Here is a 27,549-nt window from a genome sequence, read left to right on the forward strand (position 1 = left end):
CTTTACAGATCGATCACGGGAGAACTGATCGATCGGCCGCTTGGCTAATTGCATTGAAGTAAACATAAAACTGCTGCATTTAGTAAAACAAAGAACGGGCAAGAGGAAATTCTTCTTTAACAATATTTAAATTTCTTTGTAACAAAGGTAAGTTATTGGAAAAGCCACATTTTGTTCAGAGTCACTACTAGTTAATATGATTTTCTGCTCTTGTTTCATTTCTCCAGGTGTATAATTAGAACAGATTCCATTATTTATTCCCCGTGATTGACCTTGGTAGTTCATGACTGTAACTGCTATATTGCTGCCTTGGTTTCACATTACAAATGTTTCATTTCTTTGCTATATTCAATTACCACAATGTATGAATTATTGTGCCGGTAGTTACTTTGTAATGCCATTTGTGTTGTGAAAACAAGCAGAAGAGGTCTCCAGTGTAGAAGCTACCAATAACTGGTCGTCTTGCACTTAAATCTGTTGTGGTGACCATAATGTTAACCTTTAAAAAAAAAAAAATGTTATTGATTTTATTCATTGGTTGGAAAAACAGGCAATATCACGGTTTTTAGCATATTTTTTACTTTGCCTGTATTACAGTAGATTTAAAGTATACTATGTAATAAACCACTTATACTGCTGCTCGTGTAATGCAAAAATTAGCCTTCATACTAATATATTTTTTAGTTTGCACATTTAATGCCTAGATGAGTAAACATTCATTGTAATTAGTTGTGACCCAACAGAAAGCAACGTGTTCAGGTCCGTGATTTGGAGGAATAGTTTGATCGATAATTATAACTGACCTTTATAGAAGTTTGGACAAGTTTGAGGCCTGATCTGCTGAATTGAAATTAAAATATCAGCACTTTTTAAATCCTGTTATGTAAATTAAAATGTGACTTCCAGCTCACGTTCTGAATATTCATGTAAAAACTGTAAGCAGCTTCAATTAACTATTTTATAATATGAACAATCATTTGTTGAGTAGAGCTTTCTCTCCAGATTTGTAGTTGGTCATGTAGAATTTTTTTGAAAACAATAAATTAGACCATTAACGGGAACAAGCATCCCGACGGCCGCAGCTTCACCTGTGGCCCTTAACCACTGGCTTCCCCAGAAGCCCACTCTTCTCCTTCCCACTTCAGAGTTAGTAAATTGTTGGTTTTAGCTTCTCTTTGCTGTCTAGTGACGGAGCTAATGGCTAGTTCTCAGCCTAAGGAAAGGAGCAGGACAGTATTAATCCGTGTGCCGGCATTAAGAAGCTGACTGGAGGGGGTGGGAAGAAGCTCCTACTCGTGGCTGCAACGTCACTTCTGCATGTCCATCATATATATGTGGTCAATATGGGGCCCTTTTTGAGGGCTCTTGAAGTATGTCATGCTGCCTACCACTGAATTAGAAGAATGGAGAGTCTCATACAGGAAGTAAATTATTAATGACAGTTGCTGTAATACTCCACAAGCTCTAGACCAGATATTCCCACTACACACGGTCAAGTTCTTCTAGAAAGCCCTCATGAATAAACATAAGCAGAGAGGCAAACAGGAGTATGATCCAAAGTTTTAATTCACAGAATAAGACCAGCTCACTATATTTAGGTGCCACTTCATCACATGCTTATTGGAAGCAAGGGACCGTCTTGCATATCACTGGAGAAAAGGCACTCTGATTGAGACTAGGATGGAGCAACAGTAGGGAGAGGGAAGTGAATGGGAATTATTGTGTGAGGAAGACCTTGGAGGGAAGGTATAGGGCAGTTAGTTGTTCTCAGCCTTTTTTTGAGCAGCTGCACCACTGGAGGATTTTTTTAAATCTTTGGATCCCCTGCTCTTGAGACCTCCGTCACGCCTTCTTGCTCACACGCACCACATTTTTCCTCCATACTTACACAAACCCACAACCCACAACACTCACACCCTTATTGTACACTCCACATTCAACCCCTTTCTCTCACTTCATAGTCGCCCTCTTTTTCCTTTTCTTAAACACTTCATCCTCCCTTCTCGCATATCACACACAGACCACTAGCACCTCCCCATCGCTTACTCAAATCACATACTTCCCCTCATACAAAGCCCCCTCACCCCCTTCTCTCCCATGTTCATACACACTTAAAATGCTGCTCAGCGGCCAGTACGATCTGGTGGCGGGAAGGCTACAATGCACCTTTCCCTGCTCCTTTTTGCAGGGCTGAGTGGAGAGGGTAGAGGTAAACTGCAGCCGATCAGTCTTAAGACAGAGCGGCAAGTGCTTGCTTATCAGCCAACGGAGCGTTTCCTTGGGGCTGCGGCGCCCCATTTGAGAACCACGGTCGTTGAGGCTTAGGGGGAATAGACAGAGAAGGAAACCTGAGAGGAGGTTGGATTTTAACGGGGGCCTTGGAGAAGGTGAAAGGTAGGGCAAGTGATCGGAATTATTGATGCTTATGGTTTGTATTCCAAATGATTGTTTGCAATAATTATCCAGATAGTGGAAACATAGGTAAAGACCCTTAAAAATATAGAGAATAACTGCCAATTCTCACATTTGCTATAAAGCTTCAAAGCTAATATTTTTAAAGGTCCCCTCCCTGCAAGCTAGTCGTAGTTTTTGTTCTCCTGTGAATGTGATCTATAAATAGCTTCACCCTAGTCATTGCTATTTATAGTTCCTCTGAGGCAATTTGTTTCCCTTCAATGTTTCTCGTGCCTTTTTTGTAGCATAGGAGTATCTTGCGCTGTGGTCTTTACCCTTTCTCTTTTTTTGTAGCATGACAAATAATCAATTTTACTCTTGTGTTGAAATATATTTTGTGTTAGTGATGTAATTCAGACTGTAAGTGGGCTGTTGAACCAATTGTAGAAACATCCAGGGTATGCCAGTTTACTGCATTGTGTTTGGGAAAGTGGAGACTTTGGTGTCCCACGTTTCTGTTTATAAACATGTGAGATCCCAGGGGGTCATCCAGGTGCTTCCAGATTATTTTTCTCTCGTTCCTCAACTGTAGAACAGTAATCTTCCCGCTGTAAAACGGCAATCAAACACACTCCTATAATTTTAGTATCTTGTCCCCTGAGCGTGTCCTGAATGTTTTTTTTTCTTTATTATATATTTTTGTGTGTGCGTTCCAAAACATGATTTTCTTAAGCTCCAGCTTCTGATATTACCATGATAATTTTTAGACTGGGTATAGGTAAACACCTGTCTGTCTAATTAACTTTTAGACTGCACTGGTCTCTAGGGAGAGCTCCATTTTAACCTCATGGACACGTAAAATTTCGAATGCTTGTCTCCTAAACAAAGCATCAGATTCAAACCATAAAAACAGAGATGGAAAGGGCAAGATGAGGTCTCTCAAGGTTAATGGGGAAAAGATATGCCAAAAGGTTATCGTCAGACTGTTGCTTTAACCCTTTCGGTGCCTTTGGACCTAGCTACTACATCAGGAGGTCTGGCACTCCAGAGGGGGCCCATGACATGGTAGCGACGTCAATCTTGTGGCCCATTTTTGTTTGGGAGATGGCACTGGGCTCGTGGATTTATCAGGAAGAGTACTTCCGTTCCGTTACCAATGCCAGAACGATCATGTGATCGCTTCAGAGAAGCGCCCATGTCGTGGGTGCCAGAGTGGCTGTGGCATTCAAAGGGTTAAGGCAGGATGCCAAAATGATTTTTTTCTTAGCTTGGTTAAAACAAAACAAAAATGGCAACCCCTATTGCTTAGTCTCGTTTCCCCAACCGTAACTGATCCTAAATTAGTATTGCGTGCTGCTGTAACTCAGCACCTGCCAAGTGGCACGATTTCAGTGATTGCAGTCTACTTAAGTTCTTATAGTTTATGCCTAATACTCCTTTTTCAGTATTCTAAACTAAAGGGCTTAACAACATACTGTAGTTTGTGGGCATGGTGAGGTTATAGGAATAATGGCATTCAGACTCTACTTGCGGTGGTAAATAACGGTTATGGATACCTTCTCAACTTAAATGGGATCCCTTGTTCCTATTTTTGTGTTGGGAATGGTAATACAGTATACCTCTGCCGCTGTTCTGGCTATTACAATGTGTTATTTTTCAAAGATGACATCAGTGTGACTCACTGAAGCAGAAGCTTGACACACGGTCAGCATGGGACACATTGACTATTTATAGTTTGAATGTCACTGTTGAATGCTGAAAGTGTTTATAAAAAGAAGATGGGAGCCACAAGGGAAGATTCGCCCTGTGTTCCAGAAGTATGAAGCCTTTTGGCTCTTACATTGTACTTCAGAGGGGAAATGGACCAAAGGTGGACCGTCTCCTTTTGTAAGTACATTTTCAGACGTATATTATTAGGAAAATGTATAATTACAGTTGCTATTACATAGAAGTACAGGCAACAATACGTTTTTCTGCTTAATTGTATGACTGCCTATGTTCATAAAGACATTGACGTGGGTGTAAAATAGTGTAGCACCTTAATTGGAACCATTTAAAGGATATGTATAGTTGACTCATGGAAAGAGTTAGTACTGAAGGAGTCCTTTGCTTTCACCACAGATAATGGTGCTCTGGTAATTGAATTGTTACCTAATGGCCATAGATTTTAACTTAAACATATCATGAGATCAGACTATTTAACAGTACGTGAATTATGTGAAATCTATTTTGAGTAGAGTATCGTGAATGGAATTGCATAACTCTGGTTTCCGGAAATTGCATTTGCTATTTTCCACTTTGCTTATTGAGACAGAAGTCTTTTGGGGGGGGGGGGGGGGGGCAAATAATAACTTGATTTAAAATAATCACAATGTAAACTAGTTCTTTGAACAGACTATCGAAAATAGTTCCGTGTTTAAGCTGTGGGTTTCTGTCCTTCCTTAGTTTTTCAAATATTCTTTGTAGGGAAAGCCATAACTCTTCTGCTCAAGTTAGACTCTTCTGCTCAAGTTAGATAATGTATTCTGATATTTAAAAATCTGAGCGTAAAGCTGCTGTGGTGCACTGCATTATGAAAGTCACCAATGACATTTGTGGACGAGGATAGAGCAACTACATGTGGAGTAGTTACAATTTGCAGAAAGGGTTCATTTTGTTCCCCTGGTTGCTTTATTATAATGACATATAAGGGGAATGGTTAGGTGCTGGGTAGCTCCTGATATCGGTCACCGAGCCAAAATTGATCATTGTTTGCTTTGAAATAACAAGGTTTACAGTATGTTTGGTCAAAATTGTTCTTGTTAAAGCTTCATTACATCTTTATTTTATGGAGCACATTGTGTAAAGGATGGAATATACAAACCTGGACTGAGATTCTAGGGCAGTGTTTCTCCACCTGGGTGCCATGTCACTCGGGGGTGCCTCATACTAACCCTATGGGTGCCCTGTGGAGAAAAAAAAATAATTGTGCTCTGTATCAACCCAAATGCTGCAGTGTTTTATTGCTGCTGAAAGATTTTGCATTACATTTTAAAATAACAAACCTTTTACAATTACATTTACAAATTTATAATTACATTTACTGTTAATTATGATATAATTTTACATTATTGTTCGACATTTTCTGTTCCTACCAAGTTTTGTTGGAACTTAAACAAATGTGACAATTAGGGTTGCCAGATGGCTTCTCCAAAAATACTGGACACACACTCCTCCCTGCTCCATGCGGATTGGTCTCCTCCTCTCCTTGGCCCTGCCCCCAGGCTCCTGACACCTGCTGATTGGTTGCTGCTGGGTAATGCAGCCAATTAGGATGGAGGGCGCTGCCCAGCCCCCTAGCAACAGCCCTACTCTCTCGATGCTTGGGGAGATTCCACCTCCCCCCCTCCTTTCCCCAAGCCGGTCAGGTCATTATGTACAGAGAGGTAATACCTGGCACATACAGTACATGTCCAGTATTACCTCTCATTTGTTACTGGACAGTGTGTCCAAATACAGGACAGTCCAGTTCAATACTGGACACCTGGCAACCCTAGTGACAATAGATAAAAAAAGATGGGGTACCCAAGCAATTGGATCATTTCAATAGGGAGGTCGTGGGTGGGTGGGGTGGAGGGGACGAGGATTAGTTTAAGAAACCTTGTTCTAGGGCAGGGGTGGCCAACTCAAGTTCACAAGGGCCACCAACAGGTAAGGTTTTAAGGATATCCATGTTTCAGTACAGGTAGCTCAGTCTTTGATTGAGCTACCTGTACTGAAGCCGGTATATCCTCAATCTGACCTGTTGGTGGCCCTTGAGCACTGGAATTGGTCACCCCTGCAGTAGTGCAACTTGCATGTTGTACGATTTTATGCTCAGTCAGGTTTTCCAAATCATTTTTATTTTCAGCTTGATATTTAATACAGAAAACAAATCCATGAGGGGAACGGTACAGAATGAAGACTGGGAAGGGGTGGTGTAGAGAACATTGAATTAAGTGAAATTATAACACCTAAAATATTCAGCAAAAATACATCCAGATTTACATTTACAATAGTACAAGAATATGCGAATATAATTCGATTTTAATCGAATCTGACAAATCACCGTATAAGTTGGGAAAAGTGTTTCATACTTGTATACTTTATAGAGAAATTAAATCTCTACGGACATTAAGCCCCCTCAGCCACGGGTCACAGATTTCATAGCATTTCTTGATTTTGTATCCAAAGCATTTTTGTAGGATGTAGTTCTATGACATTTTAGAATTGCATGTTCTGGGAATAAAGTAGGTCGCAATAAAAACCAAGAAGTTTTTAAAGCAATAATGTAGTTTCCGTCATAGGCCGTCTGTAATCGGATTCTGTTGCATGTAACATGCATTTTTTATTTAATTAATTCTAATCTTACTATTAATTTAACATAGAAGCAGCTCTACAGAAGGTTTCTAAGACCACTGAGTACATAGAGCCTATTGGCTTCTCTCACTGCTTTTTGGTTGTCTTGTTTCCTAAACCTTTTAAATTAATTTATTTATATATAAACACAGTTTATTTTACATTTTTAGGAAAGCGGCAGAGGGTATAATAAAGAAACTATGAACTCAGGATTATAAATATTCAGGGAGTGAAAGGGGTAGCGCAATTACAACAGAAATAAGTGTATGGAAAGGGGAGGACAGGGGAGCATCAGCATCATTGATATTCTTCCTTCATCGTAGCAAAGGGAATACAGGGGTCTCTAAGAATGAAGTCTTGTTTTCCTTGCTTAAAACGAAGAGTTGCTGTAATGGACCTAGTTGTCGAGTTGAAATGGGTAAAAAAGTGCTCCAGGTTATACATGTATTGGTGTTGTCACGTAAGTAGGCTATTCATTTCTCAAAGTTATATCCCATATTTTATTGTAAACATATTTGAAGGATGAGGGTGTGGATTTGTTCCAATATGTAGCAGTCGAGCAGCATGTACAATTTAGCATATGGTTTATTTTACATCTCCATTTATGTTTTAAGTACAGGCCTCCACATAAGGGGGCATCACAATACTTTAGTCAGGTTGAGAACAACTACAATTAAATAGTTATTTTGTTACACATGAGACAGGAAAAAAAACAGAGTTGCAATAATGGGGGCATTAAATGAACAAAGTTTATACATTCAATTTAATATATAGACTTTTCATGGACAGTTAGATGATGGACTCTAGGTGGTCTTTGAAGTGGCTCGTCCTCCTGCTGGTAACCCCTGCCATGCTGGCCTGGTGGACAGGGCCGGCAGTAAAGGCATATTGGGAAGACGCCTTTGGGGTAACTCAGGTGTTATGTCCCAGAGATTCTTGTTTAAGTAAGGCATTAATCTCCTGTAGTCGAGAAATATCAATCATTTTTAATTGAGACTATTGAGTTCCAAAGAGTTTTTTTTTTTTTTTTGTACTTTTCTGAAGGTCCAAAAAAGATTTAACGGAGCCTGTCTCCACAATGTATTTAACTCTAGCAATAACCCTTTGAGACCAAATATTGTGGTAACCTGGTGTAAAAACCTTGAGACCACAGAATTTAAGAACGGATACCAGAGGAGGGAGAAGATTCATATTTTATTTTTAGTGAGTCCCATTAATTAGGATTACATTGTACACTAGGAAGCCTATCATTTTTGTTTAGCCAGAAAATGTTTTGTAAATCCTCTTGGAAGCATATTAGGTCTTCTAGTTTTACCCATCTTGTCTGCTGGGTTGCCATGCCAACTTAAGAGCTGTCCTAATTGAGCTGATATAAAATGTTTTTCAAGTTGGGTAGAGCAACTCCTCTTGAGGCGTAGACAATGGATATATGTACTCTAGGGCATTTATTACGGAATGGGATGGGACGTTTGGTTGCGACCAAAATGCAGCCGGCATTTAGCCCACGCTGGACCACTACACTGCCTTGACAGGTCACTCCGACACACCATCTTTAAATGTCCCATGGGACATTTCTGCCTAGGCAGTGTAGGGGTCCGGCGCGGGATATTTAAACATGCAGTTGATGGAGCGGGCGGTTGGGACATAAAGTTGCCGGGGCTGAAGACCTGGCTTATCCGGGGCAGTGGAAATGTCCGGCAGTGGAACGCGATTAATCGTCCTAGACCGATTTATTCTGCTATACAAGCTGAATCAATTTATTTTGTAGAAACTTAAAATCTATCTCTGGGGCTTGTACTAGAAGCATATGAACAACTGTTTTATAAAATTATGGGTAGGGTGTTTGACTAAAGAAAGGATTTAAAGTTTGTTTTGAATAGAGTAGTCCTTTGTAATTTGTATTACAACATTACATTTGTTTTGGGTTCCTTTTAAAGTCAAAGTTTCATTGTATAAGTTTAACAGTCTGCTCAGGGAGATTCATGTTCAGTGCTATAAATATGTAAATTGATAGGGAACCATATTCCTCTAAAAAGTAATACATTTGGAAGGGATGTTAATATTTTAGTCCGACAATGGCACGTTATGAGCGAAAAGTTTAAATTTACAGTTAATTTCAGGGTTAATTAGATATTGCAAATAGCATTGGGGAGAGTGGGCAGCCCTGTCTGGTACCATTATGCATTTGTATAGGGGCCGAATGTGAAGCATTAGCTCTAACTGTAGCAGGTGGGAATGCATATAGAACTTTTAATACTGTTGATTTTGTCACTGAAGAACATTGCTAGTAGTGGGGGGGGGGAGAATAACTGCCAGATAAAGTGTCAAAATATCATTTTCTACATCAAGGGCTAAGAGAGGCCATCAATTTTACAGCTTAGCCACGTGTACAAGATTAATCATTCTTCTGGTGTTACCAAGGGCTTGCTTATTCATTGTGAACCCTACCTGGTTTGGATTGATCAGTTTTGGTAGAAGTGGATTGAGTGTTGGCGAGGATTTTTGCGTATCACGTAATATCTGTATTCAGAAGCGATATTGGCCTGTAGCTTGCGCAATTTAAGGACACCTTTTGGGATTACTGCTATAGATGTTTGTACCGTTTCTTGGGACGATGGGGAGCCTTCCAACAATTAATTATTTACTTCCGTTAGATGACGGATTAGAATAGGGGAAACATGTTTTTATAATCCAGATACATTTTTACATTTTGATAAGGTTTTATCATTTTTGAGAGCTTTAATTACTTTAGATATTTAATTGGAGATTCAAGATATGTAGTATCTAAAGTGTTTGTGGCACAGATACTGTAATTCCTCGCTTTAGACTGGCTCAAGTTATTAGCCAACATTCTTTCAGCTTTGTTTATCTTCTAACATTTTTGCTGGTCCAGCGCACGGCTTTCTAAACGCTGGTAGCAAGGAGGAGATTGAATTCCCTCTTTTTATAATTGTGGTTGGGTATTTTATGCCGGGGGATGGGACATTTCTCCTTTACTGAAAATCTTTGTCACATTTGTGGGCAGAAATTCTGGACTTTTTTTCCACTTGTGCTCCTGGAGCACAAAATGCTTTAAAAGAATACAGTGTGGAGTCTTGTGTAAAAGGGACCAGTCTGTTGTATATTTGCAGTTCTGAACCACTGTAGTTCTATATCTGCAATTCAAGCAAGGCATATCATTCACAGTGACAAAGAACGATTAGTTTTCTGTTAAAATATTAATGTTAGTTGAGCAAAGCATTTACCAGGTAACTATGGTTCCCTTTATTTCATGTAACACTTCTCTTTACCCTGTTTTAGACAGCTGCTGGAGCAGCAGCGCCAGAAAGAACTGGAGCGCGAGAGGTTGGAACGTGAGCAGATGGAACGTGAACGAATGGAACGAGAGCGGCTGGAAAGGGAAAGGCTGGAAATGGAAAGATTGGAGAGAGAGAGACTTGAGAGAGAGCGTTTGGAACAAGAGCAACTCGAAAGGGAAAGAGAGCGTCAGGAAAGGGAACAGCAAGAACAATTGGAGCGTGAGCTGCAAGAACAAGAGAGACTTGAACAAGAGAGGCAAGATAGAGAGCTCCAGGAACAACTAGAAAAGGAACAATTGGAATGGGAAAGAGAACGGAGAGTGTCCAGTGCTGGTAAGAATGTTTCTGCACCATTAAGGAAGCCATCTTTTGACTTCTTTGTTCGCCAAGAGTGAAATTATTTAATTCACGTTTAACCCTGTTGCTGACCTCAAATGGGGTTAATTATACAATGTTAACATAACATAAAAGCCCTCCTTTTAAAATGAAACAAAAGAACACCACAAGTGCTTTAAGCAAAACACCTCTATTTCTAGGTGTGGTGAGCGAGTTTTTGTTTCTTTTGGTGTAATACTTTTATTTTTTGGTTACAAAAAACTATTTCCTTCTGACATGAAATCCGTAAGATAGAAATCTAAACAAACATCTAAAATTGTTGTGTGCACAGAAAGATGCTCTGTCCTAACATGCTAATATTTTGTCCTACTGGTATGAAAGATTGATACCCGGCTATACCAATTGTACCAAATATGTTTTCCATTAATATTTTTCCTCGCCGTGGTCCTCATATTTTTGTCACTCGGAGAGCATGTGTTGTAGCATATTTGTTTATAAATTGAAGAATAATACTTTCATTTTTCACATTTTACATTCGGTGTTTAAAGTACATTATTTTGGCTTTTTTTTAACGTGTAAACGTGCGAAGAAAAAAAGCTTTATTTCATAAATAAATGAATCAGATTTATGGCTTAAAACCCTTACAAAGTACAGATTGTTTAGTATTCTCCATGAGTAGATGGAAGAGACGTGGTTATCTTTGTGTTATGTTGGTATTAAAGGGCTTGGAAATGTACTAAAATGAAAAACTGCTTCCGTTTCCATTATGGAGAAAACATAGTGTTGGAAAATATACGATTGTTTTGGCAAGGGACTTTATGTGGAGGCTGTATATATTCAGTTGAGTCCTTTTGAACCACAGTGAAAAAGCAAGTAGGAACTCAGAACTTTAGGCTGGAATGTCTCTCTGACGCTACATGGCACCACAGGAGTATTCTGCTCAGGCCTGGCCTTTTACAAATATGGTTAGAAAACTAGCAGAAATCCACGTAACATACAAAGTTTAACATTTTAGGAAAGATTTATTGATGGTGATATCTCCCAAAGAAGTTGAGTATTGGATTTTCATCCTTCTGTAAATTGTTACTGGTGTCTAGACATGGTAGCCAAGACTAATTTGGGGCCTATTGGTTAATCTCCAATAGTATAAATGCAAAATCAACCAAAAAGGAATGCAATTTGTTGCAAAAAAAAAAAAATCTGTTGCCATTTTTCATAAAAAATTATCTATACATACAACTTGCACAGTTTCAGCTGTCATACGAATGCAGTACTGTATATGCCCATTTTGCAGCAATACTAGCCAGTAGGATATATGCTAGAAGAGCACAAAATCCCTATTTTTCACACAACTGGAGGTGAGATTTCTAGCTGACTTCACAGGCAATCTGCAAATTCACAAGTTAATGAATAGTAAGCCCGTGAATATGTAATTTTGCAAGTATACATCATCCACATACAAAACTTCCACATACAAAACTTTCATACTGCATCGCAGGAAAGAAATGTATTCAAAAGTATCAATTTTCGCATGGTTTTGACATGAATAAGGGCTTAATGAATATGACGAGATGTCAATCCGTGTGAAATTGGCTGCTGTTTTGCCTGCATTTATTAGAGTTTAATGAAGAGGCCCCATTGAGCCACCGGTACAAAATGTTGAATACTGTTTCACTTTTTCATGTTAGGAAATGATTGCTTTATCTCTTACTAATTTCACCTGTTAAAAAAAACAAAAAAAAAAACTGCTCAATTTTTTTCAGTGCTTTATTCTGGTTTATTAAGTAGGCTTATGTTGGATATCTGTATAATTGAGTCATTCCAACCAGTTTATACAATAAGAACAATTTCTCTTCACTAAAGAATTTACAAACTTCCCATTACAAACTCTGTTCAACACATTTCTTATCTTTAGTTTTTTAATTTAAGGGGCTTTTTCATGCTTGTTATATTCAAAGTGCAAGTTGGGGTTTGCCACAAAGAAACCATTGCTTGAATATGATTATGGTCACTATATTTTATACTGTTGTAATTGTCCGTAGTTTGCTTGTAATGCAATATCTTGAAATATGAACTAGCGCAATAGGCCTGCGGTATAATGCAGAAAATCCACAAAACGTCTCAAGTAGTTTTTGACTAAACTCCCTTTTTCTTAATGGTACAATTAGGGGGGTAGTTGCAATTTGAATTTGTATAAATTTAAAATGGTGCATGTATCAAAATTAATTCCTTGCAGAAATTTCCCCTTTACCTAATCTTCTGGTACTAACAATTGTTTTAATTTATACATTTTGTTTGAATGCTGGTTTGGTTGCTTCATTAGCTCCCTTTTCTCTTTTTCTTCTTGTTTGTCCTATCTGTTGCTGCTATCCACCTTCTCTCCAGATTCATCTTTCGACAACTCGCTGTATAACACGCAACATCTAGATTTCACCAGCTGCCAACCTCATTCAACATCTCCCATATCTTATGCTAAAGTCATTTCAGCTCCAGTCTCCTCTATATGTACAGATTCCATTGCTGACTATGTAATAGTTACCTCTACATCCATTAACTCTACGCCACCAACACCTCCACTACGACACTCTGCATCTCGTTTTGCTACATCCCTAGGCTCTGCCTTCCATCCTGTTCTTCCCCATTATGCAACTGTTCCTCGGCCAATAAATAAAATCTCCCGACCTCCTTCTCCAGTGAATCCTGCTCCTCCTCTTCCTCCTCCTCCACCTGTGAAACCTATTTCCTGGTCCGCTTCTAATTTTGCTCCGCTTCCTCCATCTCCTCCAGTGATGATTAGCAGTCCTCCAGGCAAAGCTACTGGTCCAAGGCCAGTCCATCTAGTTTCTGCATCTAGCCAGTTGTCTCAAATGGCCCTCATACCCAATGCACCAAATGGGCACACAGAAAGCTCTGCCTATCAAGTTTCTTCTACTTCAGTACCACATCCTGCACCACCACCTCCACCTCCACTGCCATTATTTCCACCATTCTCATTGTCCTCATCCCAAACTGGCACTCCTCCAACCACCCCTGTTGTCTCCACACCTTCATCCCAGCCTAGTGTTCTCCCTTCTCCCTCTGCAGCTTCCCCTGCTTCTGTTGAGAATTCTTTAAACTCTGTGCTGGGAGACTCCTGTGCTTCTCAGCCAGACTTGACAGCAGCCTCTCAGCTGATTGAACCTACAGCCCATCCGGGTAAGGCTTTCTGTCACTGCAACTAATTAACTAACCTTGAAATGCACTCCTAACTTATATTGGTAGAGGATGCTCTTAAAAAAAATGTTAGCAGGTTCTTGACATTTGAGAAAAGTGAACATTTAGCCTTCTCAATGTCTTATGTCGTCATTGGAATGACGTGTGATGTTATTTTATACTCTGCTGATACTGGTCTGGTTTTGAGCACAATAACAAAATCTACATTGGTAATACAAATAAAGCTACATTCTCATCTAAACTCTTTGAAATGTAATAAACACCGCATTGCCCTACATTGTCTCCCTTTGTCGCATACCAAAGGAGATACTGTTGGCTCCTATACACAGAGTGCCTTCTCTCACTGCTTGCTTGTAAAGGTGGCGCTCTAAGCAATGTATTGACTTGTTATCCTTAAATTACCTGCGCATTGTAAATACCATGGAATTAGTGCAGTTTAATGGATAGTAAAATACAGACCACTAAATTGGACTTTCCGTCTATTTTAAGAACGGTTATATAAAATGTACTCCGTCTTCAAACCATTAGGATAAACCACAAGGATATTTTAAGCATATACCCCTCCCTATTTACTTAGAATATTTACTCCATGGGGGAAAACTTATGCATGAATATTTCACGTTGTTACTGGTGGGGATGTGTGCATAAATGATCAATTCGTAATTGCCCTAAATGTGGTCTTATCGAAAATTTTCTTGACACGTTTAGTTCAAATGCTCTGTCTTTAAATATGAGCTTGCCTGCTCTTTATGAATTTTTATTCTTCCCTTTCAGGCTGGACTTTTCTTTATTTCTAAATTTGTGCAAATTGAGAGTATTTTCTAGTGCCTTGAAATCTGGAATCTTAAACTGTTTTTGTTTTTTTTACTCCCACATAGACCAAATTTTGCAGAGGTCTTGTATTTTCATTTAACATTTTTGTTTTATAACAGTCTTATTGAAAGAGTTTGCCTTTCTCCTTGTGATTAGTACCGTATTTTGGTATCATGATGCATTATAAAATCTCAAAGCGAAGTGTCTTTCAGCTCGCTGTAAATCGGTAATATGCTCACTGGGTCATATTAAAGGTCAGCTGGGATCTCAATTAATGAATGGATTGTTTTTTCAATGCTTTGATCTAAATTCTCTCCTGATAGGTTTTATACCAGGACCTCCACCACCTCCTCCCCCACCCCCTCTGCCCCCAGGTGCAAGCTTGTCTCCAGTAAATGGACCCCCACCTCCTCCAGGACCTCCACCTCCTCCAGGACCACCACCACTTCCGCCTTGTGGTCCTGCACCACCACCACCTCCACCTGGACCACCACCACCACCCGGACCTCCACCTCTACTGCATAGCCATGCTCCTCCAGCTCCACCTCCAGCGCCGCCTCTTCCATTTTCTGCTGCTTCCCTTGGTTCGGTGTCAGAAGATAGCAATCCTTTATCAGGATTAGCTGCTGCACTTGCTGGAGCCAAACTTAGAAAAATATCTCGGGTAACGAACGCCTTTTTCTTCCATTCTTTTGTTTGGGTTGTTTGTATTTGAGGATGCTACATTGAGCTTTTTTGATTTGGGGGGTTAAAGTGTGTGTGTGTGTGTGTGTGTGTGTGTGTGTGTGTGTGTGTGTGTGTGTGTGTGTGTGTGTGTGTGTGTGTGTGTGTGTGTGTGTGTGTGTGTGTGTGTGTGTGTGTTTCTCTACTATTTCTTTATCAACCTTTTTCTGTTCAAATGTCAAATGTTGATTTTAGTAGTCTTACACAAAATATGGTTTTGATCTCTGATTGACGAAACCTGGCTTTTTATTTTCCCCTGTGCCTTTGCTTAGATTAGAGCCCTAACTTAATAATCACGACAAGAGAAATGTGGCAGCCTGGATGCTGTTAAATGGGCTGTTCCCCCTGCATTTTGGTTTTCTTCCCTATACGGTACAATATGCTCTGTTTTCTCATCTCTTGTTTTGGAGGGGGGGGAGGGGGTAAACACAAATTAATATGGCCACTGAGTCCCACTCGTAGTGACCGTAGTAGACCTCAAAAATCCTTATCTGATAATATTAGGATGAGACCTTTTTTCTGTTAAGAGCTTTTGATATATGCATGTTAAAAAAACTCTATGCTTCTTAGTGGAGAATGTGAGTAATCAAGATGTGTTTCTATGTGAACACACTACTGCAGCCTTTGGGCTTTTTTTTTTTTAAATAAAAAGAAGCTAGAAAAAAAAAAGTTATATGCTTTTGAAGAGAACACATGAAATTCAGTTTTTAATAGGTGATATTGAGGAAGAAGTGCACCTTTTTTTTTAAATGCTGAAAAGTGGCCTTAAGTTTGCAGCCCTCTGTGCTGCTAAAAAGTGTGCAGTGTGCTTTTTATTACAACAGGTTAATTTGGAGTGCCTAAATAGGGTTTTACTTCAGACCAGTACTACAATAATAACTTGTGTAACCCACTGCCATCCCCAATGACCCTTCGCTTACCCAAGACACCTTAACATTACTACTGATTGTGTTTGTGTGAATCTTATAGATATGGGGTACACAAACTTTTTGCCTTCCGCCCCCTGCCTGCTCTCCCCCACTGCTCGCACTCCCCTTACCTGGTTTGAAGCGTTGCCGAAGCCGACTGATACAAGTTAAGTGAGGTTGCAGGGGCCTCGTGCCGTCCCCTGGCATTTAATTTTAATGCCTTTGGGAAGAGAGCGTGGCCTCTGTAACCGCTCTCCTCCCACCCTCCCCCAGACTGTTAAAAAATATCTCGCACACCCCTGTTATACTGTAGATGGTGCTCAGTCTGACCATGTAAGTTTGTTTTGCTAATTTATGCTACAGTGTCTCAAATAAAGAAGTGTATAGAATGTATTATGGGAACAATGTTTATTTTCACTTATTGCATTGTTTTGTTTTGTTTTTTTTATAGAATGAAGATTCATCTAATCAGGGGGGTGCAAGTGCCATGGGAGCAAGCTCGGCCACTGCTAAAACGGAAGCTAGCCGTGGAAATGGACCTCTTCCTATGGGAGGTGGGGGGTTGATGGAAGAAATGAGTGCCCTGCTTGCAAGGAGGTACGTACAGCATGTGTGGAATACAGCAGGGTTTCCATAAACACCATGCACTTACTCACTGAAACAATAAAGACTATAGCTATTTATTGAAGGCTGAAATAAAATCATATATACTGAAGAAACTAGCTCAATCTAACGACTCTCCCTACTTTTTCTCCCCCCCAAAGGAGACGAATTACAGAAAAGGTACCAGCCATAGAATCTGATCCAAAAGAAGATAAAATCGTAAGTGTAAATAGAGCTGGAAGTGCAAGTTAGAATTTTATTCGTGCCGAATATCCAGCTCATAAAATGCTGTAACTTGGATAAATGAGACTTCACTATAAGCAGATGCCCCAAGCCTTCCCCAGTCTCTCTCATACATGCCTAAGCTTCAGATGTTTTGGACATGCAAATATGCAAATATATTTTTTCACTGTTTAGCTTCTCATAGCTAACTTAACCCCTTCAGTGCCCTTTGGGCATGTGATGGTACGTCACGAGAGCCTGTACCTTGGAGGCCTTTGTGATGTGCATTGTACGTCCTGCATTCCTCCTTCCCTGCAGATATTTTAAATCAACCTCTGCTGGCTGGATCAGATTATCTACCCATCAAGGACGGGGGACGTGCTTGGGGACGAGGGGAGAGGAGGAGACACCCTCCACATAAAAATAACCATTATAAAAAGTAAAGGATTCCCTGCTCGCTCCCTAGCTTGTATACCAGCAGAGAGTGCTGTCCTTCTCTGCAGGCTGGGTCTCTTCTGCAACATATGAATGCTGCCTGCATGCTGTTGCTTCTCTGCTTAGCTGTGCTCCAGTCAAGAAATTGTCATTAGGACAATGGGAGCAGAGAGGCAACAGCATGCAGGCAGCTTCCCTATGCAACAGAAGAGATTCCGCTTGCACTCTACAAGGCAAGGATGGCCCTACCTGGCGGTGTACAATTTGATAACTTAAGACCACTGTTTTCAACAAAGATTCCTGGCTAGAAATATTTGTGGGGAAAACACACTACCCATGTCTAGATAGTTTGTGCTGTGTACCCTCAGAAAATACTTGGTGGACCCAGGGCGATAAAATATAGTATTCCTTTTTATAATTTGCATTTAACATATGGGAGGATTTTGATATAAATCCAAAGTTACTCTAAATTTATGAGAAATTTGGACACCACTTTGTTCAACAAAGTTCTTGGCCAGAATTTTTTTTGTGAAAACCTTACCCATGTCAAAGTTCCTTGTGATTATGTATTTTCAGAAAATACATACATTTTATGCGCGTTGTCGGGTACAGCACACCTGTGAGCACGTGACCTGCATATGGGACAAGGGTTAATACACTGCTCGCAAACTTACACATGCGTGGGCTACATCAATAGATTCAGCCAGTAATGACTGACACAACGAGTTGAAGTATGACCGTCATACCCCTAAATTTGAGCTACAAATGGATATCTGTCCCTTAGTACCTGCTAGACCTGACGTCTCTAATCATTATATTACATTTGGTGCCATGTTCAACCACATATAACTCTTAGTAGATACAGTAGATGACGCCACATGATATTCTCATTTTTACTGAAGTCCCTCAATGAGGGCATAACCTGTGTGTCACCTCTCTGTGGAATGTACCAGTAGTTGTCCTCAAAGCAAACTCACAGTTCGTGACTAGTCAACTCTGCTTAGCGTTTACAACCTAAACACGTGTCACTTTTAGTGGGCTAACCAGGATTGGCCCCCCTAATTAAGTTCTGTTTGAAGCCCAGAACAGACCAATGACAAGTCTGGACCTGTCATAAACCCAATATATTGTATTTTTAAACCCAAATTGTACCTTCATTACCTCCTGAAGCAACAAATGGATTAAAATACATAATATCTCATGAAATTATCATGACAGGCATATTTTTATGGTAGTTTTTATTTACCAATGATGGCCAGCCTCTTTTGCATTCACCATGAAGTCTGGTGTGAATGCTTGTGTAGTATGTCAATTCTGGCAAAATGATTCCCCGAATTAGTATGGAAAGCTGCATATATTTGGGATCAATGTACTCAAGACAAAGCATTTTATATTTATGTTCAAGATTACACTGAGTTGGTTTGAGACATTTTGATTCAAAGTTTGAAATTAGTGGTATTGATATTTTTATCATAAATTTAACAGATTCGTGACAGTTTTTTGTAGGGAAATCTTTACGGCATGTACATTCAGAAAATATATACTTTTGTGGTACTAGATATGTATAGGTTTACATACTTTTTGGCCAATACGGACACCATATTAGCAGGACTTTTTACACATGAAAATGTCAAGCGTGAAACATCTAGCTAATGTGGTGTCTGTGTTGGCCAAACAGTTTGTAAACCTATACATATCTAATTTTGGTGTAATCAGGGGACACATAAAAATAATAGTATTGATTATTAAGAAATTAAAGAATTTGTTAGTGATAGCTGGGACAATATTAAGAAAATAAGTAAAAAAACAAAAAAACCTTTTTCTCCCATATTTGGCATACCCTGGGGACATGATATGCAATTCACCCGAGACAGATACCAATAAAAAGCTGAAAACCCTGCAATAGTTTTCATAAGTACATATTAAAGCTGCTCACAGGAATCCTACTTAAACAAATGTATACCAAAAGTTTGAAAACTTGAGTACGTAGTTACCTTTTGGCACTGAAGGCGTTAGAGGACCAGTTCTACCTACAGAATTCTTCCCCCGCCACCCCCTATTTTTTACATTGGTGGGAAGTAGGGACAAAAATACAAAATGTGATTAGTTAAAGCCATGCACCATATTGTTTTTTTAATTGAAGTTAAAACTTTGAAAGAATTAACTACTTTTAATACTGTATATATAACATATATTCCTGAATATCAAACTAATTTAAATTCTATTCATGCAAATTTCGGTTATAAATTGGGAATTTTTTTTTTTTATACAGGAGGAATCTGAGCCCGTAACTTCCAAAGCTCCCTCAGCTAGCACACCTGGTGAGTACCACCTGGAATTCTATATCCGCAATTATTAACGCACAGGTGAACTCTTGCTGCACAACATGTACAGGAGTTACAAATCATGTGATTTGAATATTAATATAGTATGGAGAACTGGAATTTTGTCAATTGCAACACGTTCTTTTCTAACTAAACATAATTGGTGGACATATGAGCTCTAGGTAACATTTCTAAAAGTCAGAAATGTGTACGTTTCTCAAATTGAATGTACAATTCTGCTTTGTGTCGTTTTTTTAAAAAAAAATTTTTTATGGAAAACAGGCAAGTTACTGGTAGCATCTTGTTGAACTTTTGAGACAAACAAAGCCATGTAATTTTTTTTTTTTTTTACAAGATTGAACACGTGTATTGGGATTTTTTTCAATTACAATAGTTGATTTATTTGTGGTTTTGTTTATTGACTTGTTGCTTTTTTATTTTCACAAGGAGTTGCCTACAATTCTGTAATAAAGGTTGAGAGAACTGTGGTGGACTTGTGTATTTAATAAACTGGTCGTCGTTTTGGTCCCAACCTGGACCTTTCTCAAGACCACGCCGACCAGTTTATTAAATACACTTTTATACAAGTCCACGCGAGTACTCTCAACCTTCCTATTCATATTGTGTACAATTACTACAGACCTCTTTCTTGGTCCCATTAAGGGTGTTTTTGACATTAGTGAGCTCAAATCCATCACTTTTTGTACGAGACTTCTGTACTGACCTTAAAATCATGTGAAAGATATTAACCTGTAAAACATACAACTCTTGTTGCATTAACAATTTTGTTAAAACTACATGTCTGGCTTGTTAAAAGAAAATGATAACCTAGTACTTCAACTTACTCACTTTTTCATCTCTGCAGAACCAACAAGAAAGCCTTGGGAAAGGACAAACACAATAAATGGTAGCAAATCACCTGTTATCTCCAGGTAAACTTAATTTCAGAGTATAGTAATTTAAAGCTTATGCTTTCATGCCACATGAAAGAACATTATTATTACATAACCTTCCTTCTGTGCCATTTGTTTCTGAAAAAATTACCTATGTAATTCTAACCATTGCGCCTCCTTCTCCCAATTCTTGCTGGCTCCCAAGTATTTTATATTTTTGGGGGTGGGGTGTGTGGTTACACAATTTATATGTATTCCCTAAACCCTTTAAGAGTGCAATCCTGGAGTCAGCAATACGCCACTATATACATTTACATTTATTTTTTTAAACACACTGGTAGGGTAAAGGGAATTGGTTCATCACTAATCTAATGTCTGTACTGTACTGATGTGCTAGTTTTGTCACTATTTTATCTGCGTCTAACAATTTTCTCCTGGATTTAGACATCTTCTATTGCTATGTTTTTATTTCTATTTCATTTTATAAGACTCCACTATATATTAAGCCTATATTTAGAAAAGGGTGTAACTTGTTTTTAGCATTTTCCTTAGTTTTATGAATAGTTAATTTTGTCTACAAATATAGTAAACTTTCCCTCCACTATAGACCAAAGTCTACACCATCGGTGCAACCCAGTGCCAACGGAGTGCAGTCAGAAGGATTAGACTACGACAGATTGAAGCAGGTACTGTTTGAATAAGTAGATACAGTACGTGAAGCATGGAATACAAACTCTCAAATGCAAAACCTTAATGCTTCTCTGTGTATAGTCTACCCATTGACTGCCATAAGGGTAGGCATAGGGTTAATAAAACAATAAGCATTTAGAGTTACATTTACTGTTTATCAGATAATTCTCGTGTTTTTCTGGTCCTTGTAGGTCTGTACATTACAATAAATACATCTCAGCTGGGGGTTGGGTTCAACGTTCAATGAATCGGAATGAATGGGTCTTTTTAGAATGGTTTCTTCTATTAAAAAAAACAAATACATTGTGCTTACCTCAGCATTACTTGTCCAAGATCCACAAGAACAAGTAGTGTTGCAATATAAAACATTGCTTAGTAGGACAGTATACTTGTAGCTCTAAGCATGGGTGTGTAAAGTAAAAAAAAAAAGCACTATTAAACCCGATAGGGCAGCTATAATAATTGCATTTACGTTCATCTCCCGACACCGTACAGGCCTGAAATAATTGACGTAAGGCTTTAATTCCATAATGCTTTACTCCATTAGTTATATTGGTGTATTAAATTTCCTTTAATATGTCATTTTCACACTATTGCTTTTCTATGTATATCTTTATTTGTATAGTGCCATCCATGTACATGGTACTTTACAGCAGTAACACATGTGACAAACAGGACACATAATGGGAATAAGTGCTACAGACAGAAGTAAATATTAAGAAAAGGAGTCCCTACCCCAAAGAGTTTAAAATCTGAAAGAACATGAGAATCGAAGCACCAATCCCAATTATGTGCCTGTTTTTAGGGGGCAGGTCTGCACCTGAAAATACATATATATCATAATACATACTACATATTTTAGAGCACAAATTGATCTGTCGAGATTGTGATTTGGGAATTACATTGTTCATAATCAGTGATTGATTGAAAACTGTAAATCAAGAATGATATTTTTTAATGCAGGGTCCCTTTATTTGCTTGAAGTAACTGGCTTTTTTTGTGTATTAGGACATTTTAGAGGAAATGAGGAAAGAATTAACAAAACTTAAAGAGGAACTTATCGATGGTTAGTATGATTTGTATTTTCCTAGTCTTTTCTTTATTAAAAAAAAATATAGCGGTCTACAGATCAATTTTAGAGTTGTATATCGTGTCACATGTAGAAACGTCTCCTTTAGTAATAAAAAATGAAGCTTTCCCTTGTACAAGTGATGGTTTTTTCTTTATTGCCCCTATATTTTCTCCAGAAGTGTTACCGGCTGCAGATAATGCAACATGTAGCAAAAAGAAAAAAAAAGTCTGAGTGCAATGTAATGTATGTAATGTAGAGAGCAAATGCATGCAGACTGATAACAAGGGTAAATAGAACATCAATGATTTTCCTCCACAGCCTTTCCCAGCACCTTTTCTGTATGTTGTATGAGACTGGGCTTTGCCACCATTCTTTTTAGACCTACTGTTGGGAGCAAATACCTAATCGCAAACTCCCTCAGTGTGAATAATGGTGTGGAGGATTACTTGGCTAAATTTCCCTTATAAATGAATGTCTGTGGATCCCACTACGTTGAATTTAATTATTGTACCAGTAAGTGTGCCTTGGAGATAGATAGATATCTATATCTATCTCCTGTTATCACAGGGACAAAATGTACTTATTGTAAAAATAATAAATGGGAAGCGGGGGTCTCAAAAGCTGAACAGTGTTGATTTTTGCTCTGGGGACCCCCTGCTTCCGAGATGCTTACTGGAGAAGGTTATGTCTGTGTCTCGTGCATGTTTAAAGGTCACACAGGCCATTAGAAAGCTGTCTCTGCATGCTATTTATTGGTCAGTGTCGCGTGAGAGCTTTAAACTACCATATTGTTCGGCTAGCTGGGGCTGCATACCGGCATGACCTATGCTGGAAAGTATTCATAAGCAGAAACGCATCTGTAAATTGTTTGCCTTTTATACAGGAAAGTAAGAAAAGACGAGCACGCCAAATATTTACCAGTGTTGTACTGATTTTTCTATTTTTTTTTTCTCTCTTGAGCACCTGATTTTTGTATTGTATTTATTTATTTTTTCCATTAATTACATAAGGTATAGCCCCGTTTTGGAAATGGGCAAATGAGATGCAACTTAAGCCTATGTGTCTCCTGTTTTTAGTTTGGTCTCACTTCAAAGCACATCTAATAATAAGACTACGGCCATATTCACTAAGCCAAGGGTAGCCAACTTCAGTACTCAATAGCTACCAACAGGTCATGTTTTCAGGATATCCCAGCTTAGGCACAGGTAGCTCAGTCATCAAAAAGTCCACCGATTGAACCACCTGTGTTGAAGTAGGGATATCCTGAAAGCCTGGCCTGTTGGTAGCTCTTGAGGATTGGAGTTGGCTATCCCTGCACTAAGCGGTGTTAAACTGTAAGGCACCTTGCAGGTTATTGTAGTAAACTGGGCATTACATGGCTTATGACTTGGTTATTTTGGGCCTTATTCACTACAGATACCAATGCTTTCAAAATTTTTTAAAAAATACTGGACAAATGCTACTAAACCTTTTTATATAATCTAAAATGAAAATCGATGAACATTTTTCAGAGTTTACTTCAATATTCGAATGCTTGTGATCTTTTAATTAAAAAATCCTCAGTGTTTATAGTCTGAACAAATATTGTACTGTTGTCGGTTAACTATTTCCTTTTCCTCTTTAACAGCCATTAGGCAAGAACTAGGCAAATCCAATACTGCATAGAGAAGACAAAGACTGACGAGACCCGATCAATTGCCCTGAATCAGAAATGACTAAATTTTCTAAGCTGTATAAAGAAACTATCAAGTCTGATGTCCTGCAACTTGGGAACCGCGTATTAAGACCTTTCAGAGATTACTCTTTGGATGTATGCGAAGTCTCTCCTGATTTTCTGCTTATTTTGTGAGCTTTGAGAACGATGGAAAAACAATCTTAAAGTTACTGTAATAATTATGCAGAAATTACTTTTTCCTGTCAAAGGAGCTTGCAGTGCATTTGATTTTTTCATGTCAAGATAAAATTGCACATATTTCAAAATTCTTAATTTTAAAAGGAGACAGAAGAGTGTGGGAATGCTTTTGCAAGCGGTTTAATGACTGAACTAGCAAGTTATACAGTTGTGTACTGCAAGTGTAACTCAGGTTTGTCTTCCTATCATCTTTGATATTTCCATGAATAACTTAAGGTATCACATACATTTTAGACTGTATCGCTATATAAGTTAGGATCACAATCATTTATTTCTAGGAAGTATGTGATCATGGGGCAATATTTGTGAGATGACCTAGAAAAGGGTGTTGCACATTTTGTTTTTTTAAATTAATTTGTGGATAATTTGATGGGGTGCCTCCTATTCATATTTGCGTAAATCTACAAAATGATCTCTCAAAAGAAATGCCTTCCTAAATTGTTACAATGCTTTACCAAATCAAGAACATCTACATAATAGAAATCCTTAATCACTCGTACGTACATCATGGGTATGTTGTATACTCAGGATATAGTGGGGGGGGGGGTTGTTTTTGCATGTGGACATTTTTGTAAACTAACACAATGGTCCAATCAACTGTTATAATTACAAAAGCAGTGCACGTCACATCAGTATTAAATCACTTTTTTTTTTGGACCAGAAATAAAATACTTTGGGAATAGGCATTCATAACAGTCATCATCTTTAATTTTAAAAACCTATATTTTTCTTAAATCTTGCACTTTTTTCTATGGATTAGACGCATGTGTATAAATTTGGTGGGGAGCAGGCAATGTTTGACTTCATCCTCATGATAAACTAGACACATCACCCATATTCATTCTTTGGTATTTTTAATGATGTTGATATTTGCCAGCATATATCCTCAAGTTCAAGGAAAGTTGATTAACTATTTTTTGGGTGGGAAGGGTTTGCAATATGTTATGCTGAAGACACCTCGGTTAAATGCATTAATGTTATTCATTTACAAAGATGTCCCTGCAGTTACAAATTGGAGGTAGAGAGTTATTTTTTGGAGTTCAAAAGTTATTTACAAAACTTGATGGTACTGTTCAGTTACATTTTGTTGTAAACGTGTCATTCAGGAGAGAAATGCATAATGGTTCCGAAAATGGTAATTCAATCAAATACTCTTTTGTGAAACTGCGTTTTGTGACTCGGAATTAGTGCCATATTGACATTGAGCCTGTGGAAGACCAAATAGGGAGAATGTACCAAGCATTTGATAAGTAAATTCCCTACAGCTCTGCTCACAGTAGAAACTTTAAATGGCATACCTTGGCAAGTGCTGGTCACCAAAGCAAATGCTTATAAAGAAGTCTTTGAACAAGGACATCAACCATTTATAACACTGTCCTGATTCTAAAAGAAAACAAAGACCTGGACTCTCTATATAAACCTGAAACATCCCAATGTGCAAGCAGCCTTTTCCAAAAACTGTTCTGCATGGTACGAAGTAAAGGCATTGTTGACATGCAGCAAGCTTGTAGAGTACTGGCTCACTTGAGATGAAAAGGAAGCTTTGCATCTTTAGTACATGTTCATTTCTGTTTCTGCAAACATTTCAGCGATAAGAAAGTTCAGCCTTGTATAAGAAATCCTGTTTAATTTTTGTTTGTGTTCAAGATTAAGCCTAAATGACACGGCATATGGCTATAAGAAGTCCAAAGTAAGATGAGCGTTTTGATCTCCTGAATCTTGAATGAAACTGGTTTATGCACTAAACGTTTTGTGCCTTGGTCGAAAATTAACATGATTTCCGTTCTTGAAAAAAAAAACAAATGTCTTCATCTTGTTTTTTACATCTGTCCTACATTACCCCAAATTGTTGGTTTTCTTTTGTTTTGTTTCACATCCCCCCCCCCCCTTTTTGTTAGTTTTCTCTGAAAAATTGGATGCACGAACACTAACAAAATACTTGCCAAGAGTTAGACTATTAGAGATTTCAATCATTCAAATTACGGAAGTGAAGATTATTTTCCTTAATGTCGAACTAGAGAAGTCGTGAAAAACCATGTTTTGGTGGTTTTGTGTTTTGTTTGTTAGGATGTCTTAACCGGTGAACAGTTTAAGGGATACTTCCCGCTACAAGGAAGCTTTTGCTTTCTCAACACTGTGATCTGAGCTGTGATAAATTTATATCATACACAAGTGGCTAAGAAATAAAATTGCAATGAAACTGAATGTAAAAATCTTAGTGCTGGTGCTGAAATCTCTACAAATTTTCATCATGATTTGACTGTCTTTCATTGTCATTTTCTTGCGTGTCATTTGAAACAGGAGATGAAACACTAATGAATGTTAATCATGCTTTAGATTTCCCACTTTTTTAGTTTTTCTAAGTCATCTCTGCTATTTTTTACCATTGTTTCGTTTTAAATTTACTACATGCTAACTTTGTTTTTGTTTGAGCAAATTAAATAAAATTGCAATATGTGTTGCCGCCATTTGTCTGTTAAACGTAACAATTTTGGACTGCCCTATGAGGTTCCAGATGGGGTTTATTGAATGTGATTAATAGTAATTCCAGAAAAACATAATCCCATTTCTTGAAGGTTTACATAATGCGATCATTATTTTTCTAATTTTGAAAATACATTTTACCAGAATTGAATAACCAGAACAATGTAATCAAGGATAATATGTAATACTTATAAATGAAGTATGTATATAAGTACTGTACATGTTGTGGGTGTGTATCTTCCGTAGTAGTTTAAGAATGGATTTGGTGTGGCTCAGAAATTACAAATACCATTTTAAGGTAAACTGTAAAAAAAACGCCTCTCTTCATGTAATCTCAATTAAATTATTTTTTAATGGATTTCTATAAATACCAATAGCATGTCATGCAGACCCCATAAATATGCATACGCAGAAATTTAATTTTATTAAACATTTTCATGTGCCCCAACGTGATGAAAACGTGCAACTATTCTTGCATATACTTTAAAACATGTATATATTTAGTCTAGTAAAATATATACAGATATTTTGTAATGCAAGAATAAAAAAAGTATAAACTATATACATAAACTAACTTATATGAACATAATATAAATCTGCAGAAGATTTTTAATGAATAGGTATAGATTAACAACAGTATAGAGATCAAGTCCTAGAGAGCTCTTAAAGTTCAGTCCTTTAGAAGCACCAGCAGACCTTATTTTCAGCAATACATACCTGGCCCAAGTTTCCTTAGCGATAAAGGTAAGTTAATTGTTAAAGAAATCTTGAAAGCCTGTTCTGGCGGTGGTTCTTGAGGCATGAACGCTGTAAACTTTGTATTCTTTTTACTCCTGTACAAGAATGTGATG

The 27,549-nt window shown here is 38.1% G+C and overlaps 1 protein-coding gene across 5 annotated transcripts in view; it reads left to right on the plus strand.

The window, feature by feature from the left end:
* The window catches only part of ENAH (ENAH actin regulator), a 110,943-nt gene extending 84,259 nt beyond the window's left edge, over nucleotides 1–26,684 (plus strand). For 2 of the 5 annotated variants that reach the window (XM_075595500.1, XM_075595501.1), the window contains 10 exons: nucleotides 10,072–10,403; nucleotides 12,792–13,601; nucleotides 14,756–15,096; nucleotides 16,515–16,660; nucleotides 16,828–16,885; nucleotides 19,596–19,644; nucleotides 20,513–20,579; nucleotides 21,148–21,226; nucleotides 22,239–22,296; nucleotides 23,930–26,684. In XM_075595500.1, the coding sequence (XP_075451615.1) occupies nucleotides 10,072–10,403; nucleotides 12,792–13,601; nucleotides 14,756–15,096; nucleotides 16,515–16,660; nucleotides 16,828–16,885; nucleotides 19,596–19,644; nucleotides 20,513–20,579; nucleotides 21,148–21,226; nucleotides 22,239–22,296; nucleotides 23,930–23,967 (1,978 nt within the window). In that variant the 3' untranslated portion in view covers nucleotides 23,968–26,684. Of the gene's footprint in view, nucleotides 1–4,130; nucleotides 4,282–10,071; nucleotides 10,404–12,791; nucleotides 13,602–14,755; nucleotides 15,097–16,514; nucleotides 16,661–16,827; nucleotides 16,886–19,595; nucleotides 19,645–20,512; nucleotides 20,580–21,147; nucleotides 21,227–22,238; nucleotides 22,297–23,929 lie in introns of those variants that run through there. The other 3 variants (XM_075595502.1, XM_075595503.1, XM_075595504.1) reach the window with 3 other exon arrangements.
* The last annotated feature ends 865 nt before the right edge of the window (nucleotides 26,685–27,549 follow it).

Source organism: Ascaphus truei, chromosome 4, assembly GCF_040206685.1.
Source record: "Ascaphus truei isolate aAscTru1 chromosome 4, aAscTru1.hap1, whole genome shotgun sequence".
Lineage (NCBI taxonomy): Eukaryota > Metazoa > Chordata > Amphibia > Anura > Ascaphidae > Ascaphus > Ascaphus truei.